Here is a 21,614-nt window from a genome sequence, read left to right as displayed (position 1 = left end):
AGACAAGTCCGTGGTGTGGCGATGGGATCATGCTTCTCCCCCAGCTACGCGTGTCTTCACGTGGGCTGGTGGGAGGAGCGTGTTCTAGTAGCCACACCAGGTTTTAGGCATGTGAGACACTGGAAACGGTTTATAGATGATGTCTTTTGTATTTGGGAGGGTGATGAGGCGAGTGCGCAGTTATTTGTGGATGCACTTAATACTAACAGTGAGAATCTCTTTTTCACCTCCCATGTCAGTAAAATATATGCGGACTTTTTAGATGTCCATATCAACATCGAAAACAACAGTATAAATACATCGCTTTTTCGTAAACCAACTGCCGGCAACAGTATTCTCCATGCCGGTAGCAGCCATCCGCAGCATGTCATTAACAATATTCCCTATGGAGAGCTGGTGCGGGTAAAACGAATTAGTAGTACCCCTGAACTATTTGAACAAGAAGCTAAGAACACAATGTGCAGACTTAAGGCCCGAGGTTACAACGACAATATTTTGAACGGTGCATTAAAACGCTGCCGTGAAAAACCCAGGGAATCTTTGTTTAGGTCTGACACTTCAGTGGTGACTACAGAGAATAATACTCCCCGCCTGATCCTGACTTACAGCAAACAGGAAAAGCAGATCAGGTCCATTGTAAGAAGGCATTGGCCTGTGTTGATGACTGATGGCTTCTACGGTGAGATTTTGCAGGGCTCTCCTACGATTACATATAAGAAATCGTTTAGCATGCACAACAGTCTGGTCAAAACTAGTCCCGAGTCAAGTAGTGGCAGTACTTGGCTCAAATATAAAGGATTCTATAAATGTTCCTCATGCAGGGCGTGCAAGTTTGGTGTAAACACCACTCACTATAGCACACCCTTTTGCCCTACTAAGAAGATTATCCGTGGTAATTACAACTGCCACAGCGAGTTTGCAGTATATGTTCTGACCTGTACCTGCGGGCTAAGGTATGTTGGCAGCACCAAGTTGCAGGTGCATGTCAGAATACTGCAACACTTACGGGCAATTGTTAACAACGACAACACCTACCCGGTAGCACGCCACTTTAAATCAACCCACAACAATGATTTATCTCAGTTGACGTATTTTGTCATAGATGTGGTGGCTCCGTCAGCACGGGGAGGTGACAGAGAGGGACGTCTCAGAAAAAGAGAAACAGAATTCATAATAGAACTAGATAGTAAATACCCGAATGGTTTGAACACGACTGAAGCTTTACACCACATGTTATCATAATGATTTCCCCGATTAGTTTAATGAGGGCACAAGTTGATTTAATATTTTGAATGAATAGGAATTATATACACATATATATTTTGATATGAATTTGTGTATCTTATTTGTGTCTCAGTTTCTTAGGGCTCTAAGAAAATTTATATATCGTGGTTTGACAATCATAAATTGGATCCGTTGCATCAAAAAAGCACCGTGGGGGGACTGGGTGTGACATTACATCTGTTATAAAAATGAATCTGACAACGAGCTAAGTTACTGTCGAAACTCTCTCCCAAAAATCATGTAAAAAATGAAAATCACTGTATATAATATATTCACTTTTTTTAGTTATTTGTAATCACAAAGGGTGCCTAGGGGCACCAAGGTGGATTATGAATTATTTTATTATCACTTAGTTGTTTGTTGTCACTAAGGGTATGAAGATGGGCATAGAGGAATATGTTAGTAACTTAGAAACCTTTGATCTATTGTATATTTATTTTCATGACCCGTTATAATTAGGGTTATGAATATTTAAGCATTCATGTCGGGGATGGTAGATTGTCCTAAGTATAATAATTGTACAGTGATGTAATTATGTGAATATGAGAAAATACGTATATATTTTTATATTTTTATATTGATATATATATTTTGATATGTGTATATACATTGTTTGGTTAAACACTATTATGATTACGTTTATGTTTTGGATATAATAGGACATGTACAATTCGTGACTTATATGAATTATAGTGATGAATGCTTTAAAATGATCACAGGTTACTTTGCATTTATGCAGATATAACAATTTCCTGGCCATTTGTGAATTAAGTGCAGTGATGGTGGGTGTCATAGTAAAGGACATAGAAAAATGTGTTTTCCATGTCTATGCACCATGTGATTCACTCAGGGGGTGGAGCACTGCAAATCAAAAAAACGTATTTAAATGAATGCTGACCAGGTGCATGGTGTGTGATCAAGAGCACGAGTTGCTCGAAACGCGTCGCCTGAGAGGTGAATAAAATCTCCCTTACTGCAGCCTGGGGTCCGTGTCTTCTTTTACGTAAGATTGGAAGATTTGGTGGTTATATATATATATATATATATATATATATATATATAGATCGCGGCACCCTTGACACTGCAATGACAAAATAAAAGAAAACTTTTGCTGCACAGATTACCGGATTGGTGTCCGTTTTTTCCTCGGAGTACTGTTTACACGGTGCATCAATGGAGTGTTGGCATATATATATATATGTTCACTGAAAAACCATAGGTTTCAGGCAAATTATAGTTAGAAATTAGCATTTAAACAACCTTTGAAATTCACAGAAAAACCCATAGGTTTCAGGGACGTTATAGTTAGGACTAGGAAATGGTAAAAACAGCACGTTTAGAATAATCACAGGGTACAGTAAACAGCATAAAGCTATATACAACATCATAAATAGAAACTGGCCTGTTGTTTTGAATGACCCTGTTATCGGATCGACATTACCAAACAGGGCCTCACTGACATTCAGCAGAGCCCCCTCTCTCAATGATCAATTGGTAGACACTTGTCCTGAGACCATAGAAAAAACGACATGGCTGCAAAATAATAGTGGCTTCTTTAGGTGCAAAACCTGCAAATCCTGTGTACATGGGATCAATAAAAAATATTACATTGACGGGTTTAGCAAACAGGAACATCCTATCACCCAGGTGTTGACATGCAAAACGGAATATGCCATCTATGTTTTACAGTGCCCATGTCTGCTGAAGTATGTTGGAAGCACGAAGTTAGCTGTGCACAAACGCATACTTCAGCACTTGAGAGCAATAGCCAACCAGGACAATACCTATCCGGTGGCGAGGCATTTCCGCGATGTACACCAGGGTGACAACACCAGCCTCAAAGGTTTTGTTATTGACGCAGTCAAAGCTAGCAGGCGTGGTGGAGATAGGGAAGCAAAGCTACGGAGATTGGAGACTCGATATATATTACAGTTAGACACCAATTCTCCGGGAGGTCTCAACATAACTGAGGACATGTATACGTGCCTACCTTAAGTGCTAATATACCTAGGTATCAAGTCAACATCTATTCGGCCTCAGGTAGATTTGGGAAGCAGGCTGGCGGTACCATAGATAGATGAGGTCCCAGTATGATATCCATCAGTGTTTGCCACCAGTGGTTAAACTTCCGTTATTTTCTTATGCTGACATGGAATATCCCCGGCTGGGGAAATTAAGAAATGAAACTGAATATTGCTTGGTCAACCACTATTATTCTTGAATGATTTATATGATATCCAAGAATCCCTTTGTATAGTATATCCCTCTTATTATAACGAAAATGCATGCAATACAATCCAATGAAACAATTAAGTATAGATACTGCTAGTAGTAGTGATAGTAGTATGTTTTTAAAGCACATAGGCTTTTCATCAGAGGAAACCGCATTTATAATTTTGACACTCAATCACTTCAGGTGTTTAACACGGTTATTTTACAATTTGGAGGTTTGAAAGACTGACCGTTTACAGTTAACATGTATTATCAGGTATGAGCTGTCAATTATGATTATTGGCATAGGGGCTAGTCCAATACAGGCACATCTACAATTCTATAGTAATATGTGAGTTAATCAGGAATTTAGTATTACTTTAAGGCATTTAGCATTATTTGAAAAATCCCCCTTTTTTTCACAGTATGATATTTGGATTTGGTCTGTTTGTGAACATATGATGTACACAGGGTATATCATTTGCTAAGTTTGCACATATTTGCATGAGGTGTATATACAAAGATTTACATCAGAGAGAACATTGAATAATATTACATAGCAACGTGTGATTCGAGCACAAATTAGACTATATGATGTAGAGTATCAAATGTTATCGTTGCACTTTATGCGTTTTATGGAAAGAGGTATTGTTTACTTTGCGAATTTGCACAATGAAGAATGCACTTGCACTTTATCAAAATGATCAAATGGAATTTCTGATGATCCATGCCGTTTACATTGCGAATTTGCACAGAATGAGACAATTTGCGCATTATTAGACAGACCTAATCGGTTGCATGAGGAATTACATTATTTTGTTAATTGCTTTTTGATATGCAATCATCTGTGATGATATGACCCATAGGGATATATAGTACTTTACATGTATGATCCAGGATTCTATATCGATCAATATGTGGAACCTTATACTTTTTTTATCATGTCTGATGTTTTATACTATAGAATGTAAGTGACTCGCATCAAATTATATGAAGGAATGTTATATAACCATGTATTTTACTGTTATCAAACTGCTTATTAACGTTGGCCATGACAGAATATTTATGATGGTCTTAGGTGTCCCCTGTTACGAGCGATGTATACTCATTATGTATAGGTGTATATCGTAAGGTCATTCTTTCTTCCATGTCCATTGCAGGCAATAATCACGTGGTGTTTTTGAAAACAGGCACTGGCACTTTAAAAATGAGCATTTGTATGAAGGGCATTCTCATGCGGCACATATCTGCTTCAAATAAATAATTTAAGCACTAACTTGGTCCGTGTCCGAGAAAGAAAGGAAAACTTTTCCAAAAACTAAAAAAGAACATCTCGAGAACCAGCACGTGGTCCAACCAATGAAGAAGATGACTACTCAACAATCATCCACAATATATAGCAACACTGTAAATAGTAATAGAAACATGTATGTTATGTCACTTGCACCCTCATTCCGAGATGAGGAATAGTCTCAATTCCGCCAGGTACAGGAGCTGTTGGACAAAGTAGTATTGGAAGAGATGCAGGAATCCCACACTCCCAGGGTTTTTCATCTGACCTTATCACCCTCTAGACACTAAGCTAATTTCCAAGTGGGACAGCCCAAAAAAGTGGAATTACAGCCACCGATTTACTCAACAAAATCACATTTCTAAGGCACCCTCAAGGGTCTGACCAGGAATACGTTGGTACTGCCACATCCATGATTTAATGAAACCTGCAGTACCTCTAATTCCAGTGGCGGGACACTGGTCCAGTATTGCCAACTCTCTTGTAACGTGAGCCTTAGCATTACAGTAATAGTGAACGTGATAACGAGATAAATAGTAATCCTAGTTCATACCAGGTGTGTTCTGTCCAGCCGGCACAAGCCATTCTCGCAATACCGCATAAGAGAGGAAATAGGTTGCAAAGGAAGGACAATCCCTGCACATCAACGCAGAGCAGCCTTTGTAGAGTCCAAGGAAGCCTTCTTCTCGTACTATGGTCATCAGGCAATGTACCGGTCCGTGATACTTGGGTTTGGAGACAAGAGACGCGCTTTGTATCGAAGGATGAGGGTGCATCTGTGTCTGCAGTCGAACTTTGGCCACGTCAGCAGGTGAGGTCACCACAACCTGGCAACAAAAATTGGAAGAGAAGCTTATTCGCTGTCTACCAATCTCAAAAATATTTTTTATAGAACATCTTAATCACTGGTTCTCTTTAGTCACCGCTTCTACACATTATGGTATTTACTGGTCACATCTTTTTGGACGACATTTGTACTAGATCTGTCATGCTGCTCATGTCAATAATCAGGAACAAGAAAACACAGTCAAGTGTATCTGTATGGAACACATAGTTTGGCAAAAATTATTTTTGGAACAGTTAAACCTCCAGGTGACAATTGACAATTTTGATATATAATCTGCTTTTAAAACAGCAGGCATGTAATCAGAGGAGGATTAACTGAGTGTCTCCTGTGACTACAGTGACAGCCTCAAACCTTCCACTACAAGTTATTTACAAGACAGCATAGTTCTGTCTTGCATGCATGCTGGCGTGTATGAATATAAAAAAAAGACTGGAGCTGCTTTCCATTGAAACTGTTAAAACATTAGGTATATTTTCAAACAGACATTTACCCACGCCCCACTGTGATGTAAAAACAATCGCAAACCAAATACATGTATTAAATGAATGGCCCCTCTCCATAGAATACAGTATAAAACGAATCTCGTCGAGGTTCTGTCCATTTCAGCACACAAGGGAAGAGAGGTTAAAGGAGATGCTAACGCGGGATTACTGGTTACTAATTATCTTGCCAAATCCCTTCTTCCTGTCGACTGAATCGTTGGTACCTGTCTTGAGTAAAAGGTAATCTCGAGGTAAACAATCAATTTAAGAACTTACACCACTCTAAATGACCACTGACCAAAATTAAGTTTTAAAGATTTAATATAAAGTCAAAGATAACTGAAGATACAAACTTCTCAAAATGAGATTCAAAAGGTAAATCGGAATCACTATGAACATGAACTTCTTGAATAGTCTGAGTCTGAAGAACAAAATAATAAGTACAAGTTCGAATACCATCAGGGTTGCTAAAATGGATACAAGTTGCAACCTCAAAGTCATTACAGAAAAGAAAATTAAAGTTAGTCTGTCCCTACACTATACTAAATGACATCCCTACTTAACAAGATCTTAACCCTCTAGGTGTCAGCCGTGGTGACTTCCTAAGAAGATCACGCACTTCTCTTTTCTCTTCTCTGATAATGGGTCTCTCCTGATCAGCCTATCTGCCTACCCATCCGCTTCCTTAGGCTCCCAAAATCATCTGCTCTGCTCTCCTCCCGGGTCACTTTCCCTAATACCAAATCACATTTCCAATAGAAACGCCCCTTGGGACGCCCCTCACGTGGTACATCTTTCCGCGGCAAACTCCATGATGGTACTCTTGAAGACCCTCGTTAAAGTTGACCTTGGTTCCCAGGCTTCTTCTTCCGTGCGCTGATACCCCCTGAAATTCCTGGAAACTCCTACAGGCCTGCGCAAGGCGCCACTGAACAAAGTCCCTTTCATTCGAGCTGATTAGGACCCTCGCACCTGCATACAGCTCTTCCTGCAGTGGGCCTCAAATTCCAGACTTCACCATATCTTAGGCCATAAAACACTCTCAGAGCTTCATACTGGACACCTCACGACCTCTCCTCTAACGAGCACATGACGATTGGAACTACATGACATTATCGGCTCTGGCCTACTTGATTTACATGCAGCAGGTTCCTGCACTCTTAAAACGTTAACTTGATTTAAACAGCAAACATTCTTAACTAGCATACGTTTCTAAAATAACACATCTATAAAGCATATACTTTTAACCCTAAGTTCAATAGTACATTTTGAAAGAACCATGTCAACCTTGTCTCACATTATTTTAGCAGCACGTTTAGATTTGCTTGTGAATTGCCATGAGGCCTACACAAAATACTGGGTTTTTAGAGTTACATTCAACTCTTACATTATTCCTTTAACATGAGAACATGAGGTTTTCATATTCATCCCAAACATTTCTACATTAATCTCACACAGTTATGATTATTGTTACTCTACTTAAACATTCTATGCATTTCACCACTGAATATAAGACACTCGGTGTATTTCACTTCTAAATATAAACACTCTGTGTATTTCACTTCTAAATATAAACACTCTGGTGCAAAGTACATGTTAACTAACTACGTGCTTGTAAATATGGCGTACTTATACATTTTTTCCCAAACTTGTGCTCTCTCAGTCCCCCCTTTGATGACCTTCAGGGGTCATCATCACCATGACACTAAAAATGTAGAACCTTTAAAGTGAAGTCAGGACAGTACCACTTCTTTTCATACTCTCTAATGCTTTCAGACTCTTATATTGGGTGTCCTGCATCGCTGTCAACTCTTCTTCCTGTTTCTTCATAGCTCTCTGTAACCTATTTGCTCTATACCATTGATACAAACGCACCAATCCCCACAAAGTGATTACACAAATCACTACTATGATGATGGGTTTCAATATGTACCAAACGATACCCTTTCCTAAGTTGGCAAACCAACTTCCAACTTTACCCATTCCATGGCCTACTTTTTCCCACACATTTACCTTTGCCAGGTCCTCAATTTCGTAGTGTATGGCAGTAATGTTTTGTATATACTTCTCTAGAGGCTTTGAATTGTCTGGAATGTAAGTACAGCATTCCTGGACCTTCAAGGCCCTACAGACTCCTCCCTCTTTTGCTAACAGAACATCTAAAGCAAGTCGGTTCTGAAGAACCATTGCCCTAATCGATTGCATCTCTCCCTCTATCAGCATCAAGGATCTTGCAGTACTGGCAGACAGTCTATCTACGACTGTAGCTAACCTCCTGATCTTAATGTCATTCATTATCAATCCTAAGAAAGGGAATGCAGCACCTATTACATCTCCAACTACTTCTGCTGCACCCAGCCCTCGCTTCCATCTAGTTGATATTTCTTTCTTAGGCGTGTCTAAATTCTCAACATGATATATTTTAGGGAAGACAACAGCCAGATAGCATGATCCGTACCAATTATCTGGTAACTTCACATAGGCATATCTTCCACATACAAAATATACATTTGGTATTGCTTGCATCCCTTTCATGAAGTTCTTAGAGTAGTACTCCAATTGAAAAGCATGTTCGCAATTGACTTGTCCTACATAAACGTTTTCATAGTAGGAGTAACTCCTGTGAATGCACAGTTTCCCCCGTTTCTCCTTATCCAAAGCAATTGGACCAATACTACCTTTTCGTTGTTGTGCCCTTTCCTCCTTGGTCCAATCTGTTTCTCCTTGTCCTGATGCCTTCAATGCCTTCTGCTTTCTGTATCTAGTATCTACCTGAGCTATAAACTTTTTCTCAACTTCTGATATTTGACAAGTCAGATTGTTGTTTCGAGCATGTGAAGTATCTAACGTTCTCCATGGAATAAACCATTTGTGTAACCTGTCTTCGCTTTTGTAGTAGTCCCATTTGTTCAAATGCTTGAAATTCGGAACCTCTGGCAATGTCGAGTCGAAATTCGAGAAGTAATACTCAAATCCGTCTCGTCCATAAAACATACTTAACAATAAACTGCACGTTATTCCATATGTCAACGGGAGATGATGGTATTTGATACCCTCCTCCACCGAAATTGGTAACTGCATACATACATAGCAGTCCTTTACCTCCATGGCATCAACATATTCATAAAGCAACTTAGCATAAGCATTTGACTTGTAATTCCCCTGTGATTCATCCATGTGTAACCTTTTTACTTCTGCATCTAACAACGCTTTGTCTTTCTCATTGATGTTTCCCTTCTCCTTAACTGTGGTAGTTCTCGGTGTTGACACTCCCCTATCCTCCTTAACTGTGGTTCCATCCCCTTCGTGTCCCGCTAGGAATGAAACAGTTACCACTAAAATTATAAGAGAAACCACTACTCCTAAAAATGTAACAGCTATACATTTTGCCCTGCGGTTCGGGTTGCCAGCCTCCATGTTCTCAAACAGTGTAGTTTTCGACTATCTTCCAGCATTCACTTCCTTTTCTTTCAAACAAAGTCTTTCTCTCTTGCAATGTCTTTCTTGAAACACTTGGAAGCTTGACAATTTGTTTCCGCAAAACAGTTCAAAGTCCAGTAGAAAATAGACAACCCTAGCCCTTCTCCATCCACTAAAATGAAACCCCTATCACTTTTCTTCTTCCACTCGGCGCTAGGTTATCTTGCAACAAGTTTACAATTTCTTTTCAAAAGTCTTATTTTCATCTGAAGTTATGTATGACTCAAGGAGTGACACTACTTCTTCATAAACGTCCATCCGAAGTATCATTCCCTCAGGTTCTGGACAATTCGTACCACACCATGGAAAGTCAACCTTTTCTAGGATTATTCTCCTTATTTCGCTCAAGACAAGTGGACGGACGAAATTGAGAGTTAGCGTTTTTTCAATTTCCAATCCTGGTACTATCAGTTCTATATCCACAATTACAAAGGGGTCCGTTCTAATCAAGATCACTTTCTTCACTTTTCCAGATCTGCACCCCTTTGAAGACATTCGTAGTATGGTTTTAATCCACAACAATAAGCACTCCTAGCAATTCTACTACTCGTTCAAGCATTTCCAAACGAAGAAGAGTTCCCTCCAATATTGGATATCGTGAACAGCAAACTGGAAACTCAACTGTCTCTAAAAGCAATTTTCTTATTCCACTCAGGAGAGCAGGATGAACGATGTTGAGTGTCAGCAACCTTTCGGTCTCCGCTCCTGGCAGTAGAAACTTTATTTGCACTGTGATGATCGGGTCAGTTCTGATCAGTTCCACTTCCCTGATCCTCCCTGTTCTGTGTCTCCCAGACATCTGCAACAAGGTAGGTCCAGTCGGGAGTAGAGTATCTTCTGCTAGGCACTCGCACTCTACTTGATCTTCTAAGACCCTCCTCGGCTTGATCCTGGATATCTTCTTCTGGATCTGAGTCTTCGGATATAGGAGTAAGCGTTTCTTCTTGGGCCGACCTCAAACTTAGCCTTCTTCTTCTTGTTGGCCAAGTGGCAGCTCCAAGCCTTATTCTCCTATTCCTTGTCCTCCCACTTGGTTCTTGATCGCTCCGATACGGATCTGAGTCTGAGTCGTATTCACTTCTGCTCTCTCCTTCAGTTGCGTCTTCTGTCTCACTGCCGTCCTGCCTTCGCTCTTCTTCTGAATCCGATGCGTTCCCAACTTCTTCCGACACCTCCTCAGCTGCCTCAATCCCTTCTTGCGACTCTTCTTCCACTTCCGGGCTTTCGTCTGGGATGGGAGCTGTTCCTTCTAGAGGTGCTGGAACTCTTCTAGTATGGGATGCATGGATCCAATTTGGCAGCCCCCCGCACTTCACCGCGGTGTTCGTGATCAGGATTACCTGAAAGGGCCCACGCCAGCGAACATCTAGGCAGTTCTTCCGGACGTGTTTTTTAACCAGGACCCAGTCCCCTGGGTTCAGGTCATGACACAGGTTCCTCGCTGTTGGAACTTCAGCCGCATGCACCTGAAGGGACACAGAATGGATGGCGTCAGACAGTCCTTTACAATAATCCAAGATCAGATCATCTGTAATATTCAATAGAGCAGTAGTTGGAACTGTAGGAAGTCTCATGGCCCTCCCCATCAGGATCTCGTGGGGAGAAAGACCTGTCCTCCTATCAGGCGTGCTGCGCATGCTCATGAGCACCAATGGAAGAGCATCTGGCCAACTCAAAGATGTGGATGCCACTACTTTAGCCAATCTATTCTTCAAAGTGCCATTCACTTGTTCCACAATTCCTGAAGCCTCTGGTCGATAACTACAATGCAGCTTTTGATCGATATTCAGCGTGGAGCACAACATCTTCACTATTTCGCTGTTAAAATGTTTTCCTCTGTCCGATTCCAAAGAGGCAGGCACCCCGAAGCGCGGTATCAACTCCCTGAGCAACAATTTAGCCACTGTGAGTGTATCGCACCTACGTGTAGGGTACGCCTCAACCCATCTGGAAAATACGCATACAATCACCAACACATACCGAAGGCGATTGACTCTTGGCATTTCGATGAAGTCTAGTTGCATTCTATTGAAAGGCCCCCCTGACCTCCCAATGTGACTCAGTGTGACTGGTGTTCGTTTGCCTACGTTCAATTGTTGGCAGGTAACACATCGCTTACATACTGATTCTGCTGCTATTCTGAATTTCGGGCAATACCAAGTCTGCCTAAAAACTCTCATCATAGCATCCCTTCCTAGATGTACTGGACCATGTATTTCTCTCGCCATGGGATTAGCTAATTCTTCAGGTAACACAGCTCTCCCATCTGCTGAAACCCAAAAATCCATTTCACTTCGCACACAGCCTGCTATTTCCCATGCCTTTTTCTCTTTTTCAGGTGCGTTCTCCTGCATTATTCTTAAATCCTCCCAAGTGTCTACAGTTTCTAACATCATACTTAATTCAGTCTTTTCTTCTGCACCTTCTATTTCCACCTTTGAGAAAGAATAACTTTGTTCCGCACAATAGCGTGCGACTTCATCAGCATATCTATTACCTTGTGACACAAAATCTGTATTCTTAGTATGAGCTACACACTTCACCACTGCAATATCAACAGGACCTTGTAATGCTTCTATCAGCAATCTCACAAATTCTCCATTTCGAATGGGCGAACCAGAGGAGGTCATGTAACCCCTCTGAGACCACAACTGCCCGAAATCATGAACCACACCAAAACCATATTGGCTGTCCGTGTAGATGGTGACTCTCTTTCCATTTCCTGCTATGCAGGCACGAGTTAGGGCAATAATCTCTGCTACCTGTGCGGAATGTACTCCTTCCAGGCAAGCGGCTTCCACAACTCCAGTAATGGTACAAACAGCATAAGCTGCTCTTAACCGACCAGTATCGTCTCTTAAACATGAGCCATCGACAAAGTAAATCTCATCAGGGTCAGACAATGGCTCATCCACTATATCTGGTCTGGGTTTCGTGCATAGTTCAGTCACATCAAGGCAATCGTGGTCTTCACATCCTTCGCCTTCTATTACCGTAGGTAATGGCATCAAAGTAGCAGGATTCAAGACAGAGCATCTCCTGAGAGTCACGTTTTCTGCGGCAAGTATAACTTGCTCATAACGCGTGAGCCTGCTATTGGTCAGATGCTGCGTCTTCGTCCTGGTCATTAACAATTCAACTGAATGTGGTACATACACCACTACTGGATGTCCCATTACAATACTTTCGCTCCTTTCAATGCTGACACCCGTTGCAGCAACGGATTTGAGACATCCGGGCAACGCTGCGGCTACTGGATCTAATGTAGCCGAAAAATATGCAACTGGTCTACGGGCATTACCGTGGGTCTGTGCCAAGACTGACAAAGCACATCCCTCTCTCTCACAGCAATAGAGTGAAAACGACTTTTCATAATCTGGCATTCCCAAAGCCGGAGCACGACATAAATCGTCTCTCAGCTGTAAAAACGCCACCAGACATTCTTCATCCCATGGTACCGGATCACTCACCTCCTTGTGCGTCAGTTTCTGTAAGGGCTTTGCTTTCAGTGAAAAGTTAACTATCCACTGTCGGCAGTAACCCACCATTCCTAGGAACATTCTAACCTCTCTCTGAGTTGTAGGCGCATTCATTTTCATTATCGCCTCAATCCTCTCTGGGGACACCTTACGTTTCCCTTTTTCTAACCTGTGCCCTAGATACTGTACTTCTGTCAGACAATACTGTAACTTGCTCGGAGATACCTTATGTCCATTTTCAGCTAAATGATTCAGTAAGGCAATTGAATCTACTTTACAAGCTTCCTCTGTTTCTGACGCAACAAGTAGGTCATCTATGTACTGTACCAGAACCGAGTTCTGTGGCAGTACTAGATTCTCAAGATTCTTTTTCAACAACTGATTAAAGATGGATGGACTGTCTGTGAATCCTTGTGGAATTCGACACCATGTTAAAACGCGATCTTCCATTTTAAACGCAAAAAGGTACCTGCTCTCTTCATCCAATGGGATTGAAAAGAAAGCCTGGCAAAGATCTATCACTGTGAACCATTCTGCTTGACATGGTATTTGAAACAATATCACTGATGGATTCGGTACCACGGGACAACATGAAACGACTATGTTGTTAATCTTTCGTAAATCCTGAACTATCCTAAACTTCCCACTAGGTTTCTGCAAACCCATAATCGGGGAGTTACAAGGACTGCCCACGATTTCCTTCAGTATTCCCTGCTGTATCATTGACTCGATCACAGGCTTTATTCCTGCAATCGTTTCCTGGGACAATTTGTATTGAGGCGTTCTTGGAAACTCAACATTTGGTTTTACCAGAATTTTTACCGGTTCTACCCCTTTAATCAATCCTATATCTTCTCCTGTGAAATCCCACACCTCTGACGCCACTGCATCTCTTAAGTCTTGTGGAAGATCTTCTACAGTCAGAGTAGGATATAGTTCTACACAGAATTTTGAATTGGCCACCTTAAAGGTAGCATCATCGTCGGTAGTCTGTACCTCCACTCCTTGTGGGGTGCAGTATATGGTGCAATTCAATTTGCATAACAAATCCCTACCTAACAGACATACCGGACTCGAGTCACAAACCACAAACTGATGTTCGTTCATGTGGTTTCCAATTTTCACAGACACTGGTTCTGTCAAGGGACTAGTCATTCTTTTATTTGCGACTCCTACCACCTGAATTGTTTCCCCTGACATCGGCAAGTCTGGAACCACCGCTGATCTCAGAGTCGAACGAGTAGCCCCAGTGTCCACTAAGAACGTAGTGGGACACCCTGCCACTTCTGCCTCAACAAATGGCCCTCTCTGATCCACTTCTAGAACTGCCCCGAGGGTACAGTCTTCTTCACTGCTCACCCGTTGTCCTGTCAATGGATCAATGTAATAACATTTTTCTTCCTCGATAAACAGAGGCATTTGTTTAAAGACTTTTCCTCCAGCTGCTATCTTCGGTGGCTGTGGGAATTGGGCCCGTGGAGCCGAAGTCCCCCCTTTGGCCACCTTACTGCTTGGGACTGTCACTTTTTGCACTGGGTCTTCTTGGACCTGCTCTTCTACTTCTTGCTCTCCGTTTTCAGGGTTAAAGGGACACTCGCGTCGCCAATGCCCCACCTGGTGACACAGATGACACTTGGTCGTTTTCTTTAAAGTGGCAAAGTCTATCCTAGGTCTCTGCCCTTCTTCATTATCTTTGTTCTGACCATTTGGTTTTCGTCCCATCCCCTGCTTCTGCTGGCCACCCTTCCCAGCGGACTGCATTTGCACCACCATCAATTTCTCCTTTAGATTCTTGGCTTTAGAATCTATCTCGTCACTGCAGTACCTCGCATATCGTAAAATTTCATCTAGTGGTTTGTTCTGCCAACAGATTAAATGTTGCTGTATCATCAAACAAATATCAGGTCTCAACCCCAATACAAACTTTGACACGAACTGCCCTATGTCTTTGGGATCCATTACATCTAGTCCACTGTATTGCTTGAATGTTTTCAATAATCTTTCATAAAACTCGTGAACTGTCTCCTTGGGTTCCTGCCTTGTTCGGTCTATTTTTACCCAATCTATATCCTGTGGTGGTACCTTATCTTTCAGCCATGCTATTACCCTTTCATACTTTCGCATGACTATCTCAGCTGGTCCATTAGTTCGAACATCTCTCAATGGTTCAGCATTTGGCCATTCGACACTAGTCTTACAAGGGGTCCACAGATCAGATGGGACCACGATGTCAAACAACGTGTTCAAATCTATCCACAATACTTTCGAAATTTTAACAAACCTCTCTACCTGCTTATACCACTCGACTGGGTTGTCCCGCAACTTCGGGAATGAGTTGGTAAATGCGGCTAAGTCTCCTCTACTCCAGGGCACATGTACATAATTTCCATTTGATATTTCTCGCAAAGGGAATGCCTCCATCTGCATTACCCTTCCCTCAGGGGTCATCACATTTGTACTTCGCCTAACTGTGCCCTTTTTCGACCACCTTTCTTCCCATTTATCCAGTTCTCTCCACACTCTTATCCCTGTTACCAGCTCTCTTATGTGTGTTTTTAATCCAGCAGTTCTCTTCTCATCTAGATCTTGGTCTGCGTACTGTAATCTGTGGTTACTCTGTAATGCCCTTGTCCTAGACAAATCCACGGCATACTTGTCTGCCAAATCGGTCAGTTTTTCATGAACCGCTCTAGCTTTCCTAGTAATATCCTTTGCCATGAACAATAACTCATCCTGTTCATACAATTCTATCCTCTCCAAAGGCAATGTTCCATCTATTATCTCATCTACATCTGATTTTAAACTGGTAACATCAAGCCTTTTTGCCTTTATTTCAGCTTTCAAGACACTCAATTTAGCTCCTCCATCCGCATCTCTCCCATCCCAACTCCGAGATCTACGTTTAGGTATTGGTGAATTATAGGGAGTCCTCCCCTGTTCCCATCTCTCTAAGTCCCATGCCTTTCCGTCTTCTCGGGGTGGGTGGTGAAACACTCCTTCATGCCTCCCAGCCTCTCTCTCTCCATCCTGGCTAGTTTCACGGGATTGAGGATAAGAGGTTCTATTACTCCCTCTTTCTTCCCTACTTCCCTGTGCTTCCTGAGTATTCGAGGCGTGGCGGGACCTATCGCTGTTCTCCTTTCTCCAATGTTGAACGTCTTCCCCAAGCGTATGATGAAGGCACCTAAACCTATTCTGAAAATTCCGTACCGCCTCATCTCCTCCGTTCCCCCAGAGACGGGACATTTCCTCACATTCTACAATCCTAGTATTTTGTTCCGACTGTTCTCTCTGATTTGTAGGACCTGCATCCCCTCTATTCTCTTGACTTTGGCCTTCCCGGCCCTGACTGCTTTCGCTGGCCCCACAATGAGATACAGTCCCGTTACCCCTGCTTTCCCACTCTGGTTCCGTTCTTGTCCTGTTACTCGGAGATACTATGGACCCGTCCCATTCCCTCAAATCAGCTCTTAACTCTGAAAAAGATCTTGGCCGCGGTCCCCTTAGATCCATTGGTCCTCTCGGACCTCCCTGTTCTGAATTGGGACCGACAGTTGTGTCTAATGGGGTGTTCCACGTTACCGAACCTGGTAATTGTTTCCATGCATTCGTCACATTATTCCTCCTTTCCATCTCAATCCTTTCCCTATCCAATTGCCTTTGTTGTTCCCCTCTATCTCTCTCAGAATTATAGATCGAAACTATGGGTCCTATGGTAACAGGCACTTGAAGAGCGTCTGGCAATCCCACAGACTCAACCCTTTCTGTGGTTGGCGTTTTCTGCACCACAAACCTTCCCACTACACTCTGTACAGTGTTGTTTGGAGGTGTTTCTCCGCCTTTGCTAGGTGTCCATTCCGATATAGGGAGTGGTGTATACCCCTCTATCTCATTCCCATCTTCCCTTGCGAGCCCTCTATCTTCTATCAATCCCACTCTCGGAGGTGGTCTATCCATTAACAATCTGTTTATCAGATTGTCCTCCGACTCGCTTTCCTCGTCTTCTTCCATGAGGTTTCCTCCTCCTGACACCTCCCTCATCGGATACATTTTCTCCACCTCAATAGCCTGTACCCTCCAACGCTTTTCCTCCTCATCCCATTTGGAATCTCGCACTGCCCTTACCGATCGCGTCAGCCTTTGTTGACGCCTGTTCAAATTTCGGTCGTGTGCAGCCTTAATCCATGCATTAAGAGCCTCAAACTGTGTTGGTCTAGGTGAAGGTTTCAATGAGGACATGGTTGCTTTTAGCCGATGTAACACCTCTAACTTAAACGTTCCGTACTTTGGGAACTGCATTTCCTCATTTCCTTCCGTAAGCTTATTCCAAGCCCCAATCCACAATATCGTATGCAGCCCAACATTCGTTGCCATATAATGAGCTGGCGTACCCTCTGGGGGAGCCTCTTCCCCGTAATAATGTTCACTTCGTTTACGTTTAAAAATCCCTTTCAAACACTTAAAACACTTCATGATTTCTCTTTTCTCCGCGTTTGTTTACTTCCTGATGATATTCCACCAATCTCGGCGCCGTTCTCACTAACTGGCCTATCCGTACGCGGCTTTCCTCCGACGTCACTCTAGCCGCCCAACCAGAGCGCGGCTCTAGCTAACGTCACACCAACCGCTCAATCACAGCGCGGCTCTAGCCGACGTCACCCGTCCCCCTTCGCAGCAGTTCCCCTCCTTTCTCAGCTCGTCTCCTCGGTCATGCACGCATCCCATTCATACACTGAAAAATGATTACTTCCGTCCAAGCGATCACCTTTCTTTGACTGTACGCCCACAGTCTTTCTGTAGTTGTCACCCTAACTTGGCGAGATGTCTTTCCGTTTACTTCCAGACAATCGCCTTCTCCGATAGGTTACTCACACGCAGTAACTTTCGACCAGCGTCCGTTACTCATACACTCACTCTTACACTCCCCCTATCTTGGATCCACGGCGGTCAATGGTACCTCGTGACCTCCGTACTATGGTCGACAACTACCCTGGATGTTCGATACACCCAAAACCACTTAAGCTCTGGCCTGAACTTAAGATTTCACCAGTACACCCGTTTACCAGGTTACCAGTTTACCAGGTTGCGCGCGCTCACAACCTTCTCTCATTCACACTACAGGCATTCAACTCCGCAAGACATTACAATACAAATACAACACAAAACACCGCAATCTGTTCACGCATGACCCTTTTTATACTCACTCTCCGATACTGCTGCTTTTCTCGCACCGTCTGCACCTTTCGGCACACGATTCTTCCGCTGCTCGTCTCTCGACGTCTCGGGCCTTGGGGTAAACTAACCTCTCTAGATTACCTTCCTCAAGAAGATAACCATCCTCTGCTACCAACTGCTAACGCGGGATTACTGGTTACTAATTATCTTGCCAAATCCCTTCTTCCTGTCGACTGAATCGTTGGTACCTGTCTTGAGTAAAAGGTAATCTCGAGGTAAACAATCAATTTAAGAACTTACACCACTCTAAATGACCACTGACCAAAATTAAGTTTTAAAGATTTAATATAAAGTCAAAGATAACTGAAGATACAAACTTCTCAAAATGAGATTCAAAAGGTAAATCGGAATCACTATGAACATGAACTTCTTGAATAGTCTGAGTCTGAAGAACAAAATAATAAGTACAAGTTCGAATACCATCAGGGTTGCTAAAATGGATACAAGTTGCAACCTCAAAGTCATTACAGAAAAGAAAATTAAAGTTAGTCTGTCCCTACACTATACTAAATGACATCCCTACTTAACAAGATCTTAACCCTCTAGGTGTCAGCCGTGGTGACTTCCTAAGAAGATCACGCACTTCTCTTTTCTCTTCTCTGATAATGGGTCTCTCCTGATCAGCCTATCTGCCTACCCATCCGCTTCCTTAGGCTCCCAAAATCATCTGCTCTGCTCTCCTCCCGGGTCACTTTCCCTAATACCAAATCACATTTCCAATAGAAACGCCCCTTGGGACGCCCCTCACGTGGTACATCTTTCCGCGGCAAACTCCATGATGGTACTCTTGAAGACCCTCGTTAAAGTTGACCTTGGTTCCCAGGCTTCTTCTTCCGTGCGCTGATACCCCCTGAAATTCCTGGAAACTCCTACAGGCCTGCGCAAGGCGCCACTGAACAAAGTCCCTTTCATTCGAGCTGATTAGGACCCTCGCACCTGCATACAGCTCTTCCTGCAGTGGGCCTCAAATTCCAGACTTCACCATATCTTAGGCCATAAAACACTCTCAGAGCTTCATACTGGACACCTCACGACCTCTCCTCTAACGAGCACATGACGATTGGAACTACATGACATTATCGGCTCTGGCCTACTTGATTTACATGCAGCAGGTTCCTGCACTCTTAAAACGTTAACTTGATTTAAACAGCAAACATTCTTAACTAGCATACGTTTCTAAAATAACACATCTATAAAGCATATACTTTTAACCCTAAGTTCAATAGTACATTTTGAAAGAACCATGTCAACCTTGTCTCACATTATTTTAGCAGCACGTTTAGATTTGCTTGTGAATTGCCATGAGGCCTACACAAAATACTGGGTTTTTAGAGTTACATTCAACTCTTACATTATTCCTTTAACATGAGAACATGAGGTTTTCATATTCATCCCAAACATTTCTACATTAATCTCACACAGTTATGATTATTGTTACTCTACTTAAACATTCTATGCATTTCACCACTGAATATAAGACACTCGGTGTATTTCACTTCTAAATATAAACACTCTGTGTATTTCACTTCTAAATATAAACACTCTGGTGCAAAGTACATGTTAACTAACTACGTGCTTGTAAATATGGCGTACTTATACATTTTTTCCCAAACTTGTGCTCTCTCAGAGATAAAGAGATGTTTTCAAGGTAGCAAAGTTTTGTAAGGTTAGGATTCAGTCGCAGTTCTCCAGGCACCTAAGACTGCCGAAACTGCGCGAGAATAAAGTGTAAAACACACGGGAGTTAAGAAATATTCTAGGCCTATGAGAGCCATACACGAATGGCCTATTCTATTCACCTCTGCACAATGTCACACGTCTGATTTTACGGCTATAGTTTCAATCCCTAAGGCAACCAAGACTGCAATGCACCCCCAAAGCAAAGTCGGGTTTACATACAGAAAGCGGGCAACAGACGCATGCGTACATTCACGCACTCCAGAACGATGCGCACACCCTCAAAGACACACACAAACAAATGTACCTACTACAACAATCGTCATTGATGAATGACAGTTGACCTCGAAAAGTCTCTAGTTTCAATTAAGCAGAAGATCACAACCCTCCCCCACCCCGCGCCCCCGTTAAAGGGTGCAAGGGCAGAGACATCTGTCAGTCACCAGCTGTCAGTCAGTCTCGTGCCCATGCGTCAAACAAAACCCGAAAAGCTAGTTTCGCACATGACCCGTATGTTTTAACCTGAAACCTACCACCTCCATGATGTTTCAAATGAAGCCCGGGGCAGTGGGGCTCTGCGTCAGGTGATTACGGCAGGTACAAGGTGTCCTTGTATTTATCACAGGTGCAGCACATTATCTGTCAAGATGACTGTATGTAAATTGGAAGGCAGAAGCGATGACAATATTCATTTCCTGAATGGTGAGCTTATTGTCTGGGAAACTGTCCAGTCCTGAATGTAATCCTTATCCTTTAAGTGGGCCGGGTCTCACCGGTGCTGGGTAGTTTTTTGAAGGGGGGCTTGAAACGGGTCTCTATCGGGCTCTGTTTTGTGCCCGGGCGGTCCGTTTTTTCGGGACAGTAGTGATAGCAGGCACATCGATGTGTGCGTGCTTACACTGCTCACTAGTGGAGAAATAACGGCATGACGTCATGCAAGGCGAGATTTGTAGGAGAGGGGAAATCCTTTAAAGGTAGTCATTTTCTCTCTGGATTTCCTTCTCGTTTTGAAACTCAGGAGCAGCAACATTGTGGTTCTGTCATCAGGGCTTTAAGTGGAAGCGTTTTCAATATTATAAACAAGCCATAGTTGCTGCTTATTTATCTTATGTAACTAACAATCATTGACAAAGCCAATAGTTCTGACTTGTTGTAGGTATGACTTGTTGTATCATATATCTGGATGCAATGACAGAAACAGCAAAATACAAGTCGGGCGGCAAACTATGCTAAGTAAGCACAGATTTTTTAAAGCCACGCCCTTAATTACATTAGCCAGGCCCCTTTGAGAGACCCACCATTTTTTTCATCCCACTTAAAGCCCTGTCCTTACCACAGTTTGCTATCTGTGTTCATTTTTGCTAAACGGAAGCCTGAAAGGGGCATCATTTCAGACTTATCTCGCACTTATTTCAGAAAAGCTCACCTTCTCTTTTACATACAGCATCCATATATTTTAATTTTTATTTAACAAATTAGGCCTTTGGGAAAGAGCTGCTCCAATGTGCAATTATATTGCTAATTTAGTGGAGATTAAAAACAAAGAACTTGGAGACAGTCACGAGGGCACCAAGTCGTCCTTAACAGGGAGGCATTATGAATGAAGAGGGGCAAATTGTGCTGACATT

At 42.6% G+C, this 21,614-nt stretch overlaps 1 protein-coding gene across 2 annotated transcripts in view; it reads right to left on the bottom strand.

The window, feature by feature from the left end:
- The window catches only part of SLC25A47 (solute carrier family 25 member 47), a 119,152-nt gene that overhangs the window by 22,825 nt on the left and 74,713 nt on the right, over positions 1–21,614 (bottom strand). For both annotated transcript variants that reach the window (XM_078660184.1, XM_078660183.1), the window contains one exon: positions 5,340–5,613. In XM_078660184.1, coding sequence (XP_078516310.1) covers positions 5,340–5,613 — 274 coding nt within the window. The remainder of the gene's footprint in view (positions 1–5,339; positions 5,614–21,614) is intronic.

Source organism: Lissotriton helveticus, chromosome 9 (assembly GCF_964261635.1).
Source record: "Lissotriton helveticus chromosome 9, aLisHel1.1, whole genome shotgun sequence".
NCBI classification, from domain to species: domain Eukaryota; kingdom Metazoa; phylum Chordata; class Amphibia; order Caudata; family Salamandridae; genus Lissotriton; species Lissotriton helveticus.
Note: the sequence above shows the minus strand (reverse complement) of the source record. Positions and strands in the feature narration are given on the sequence as shown.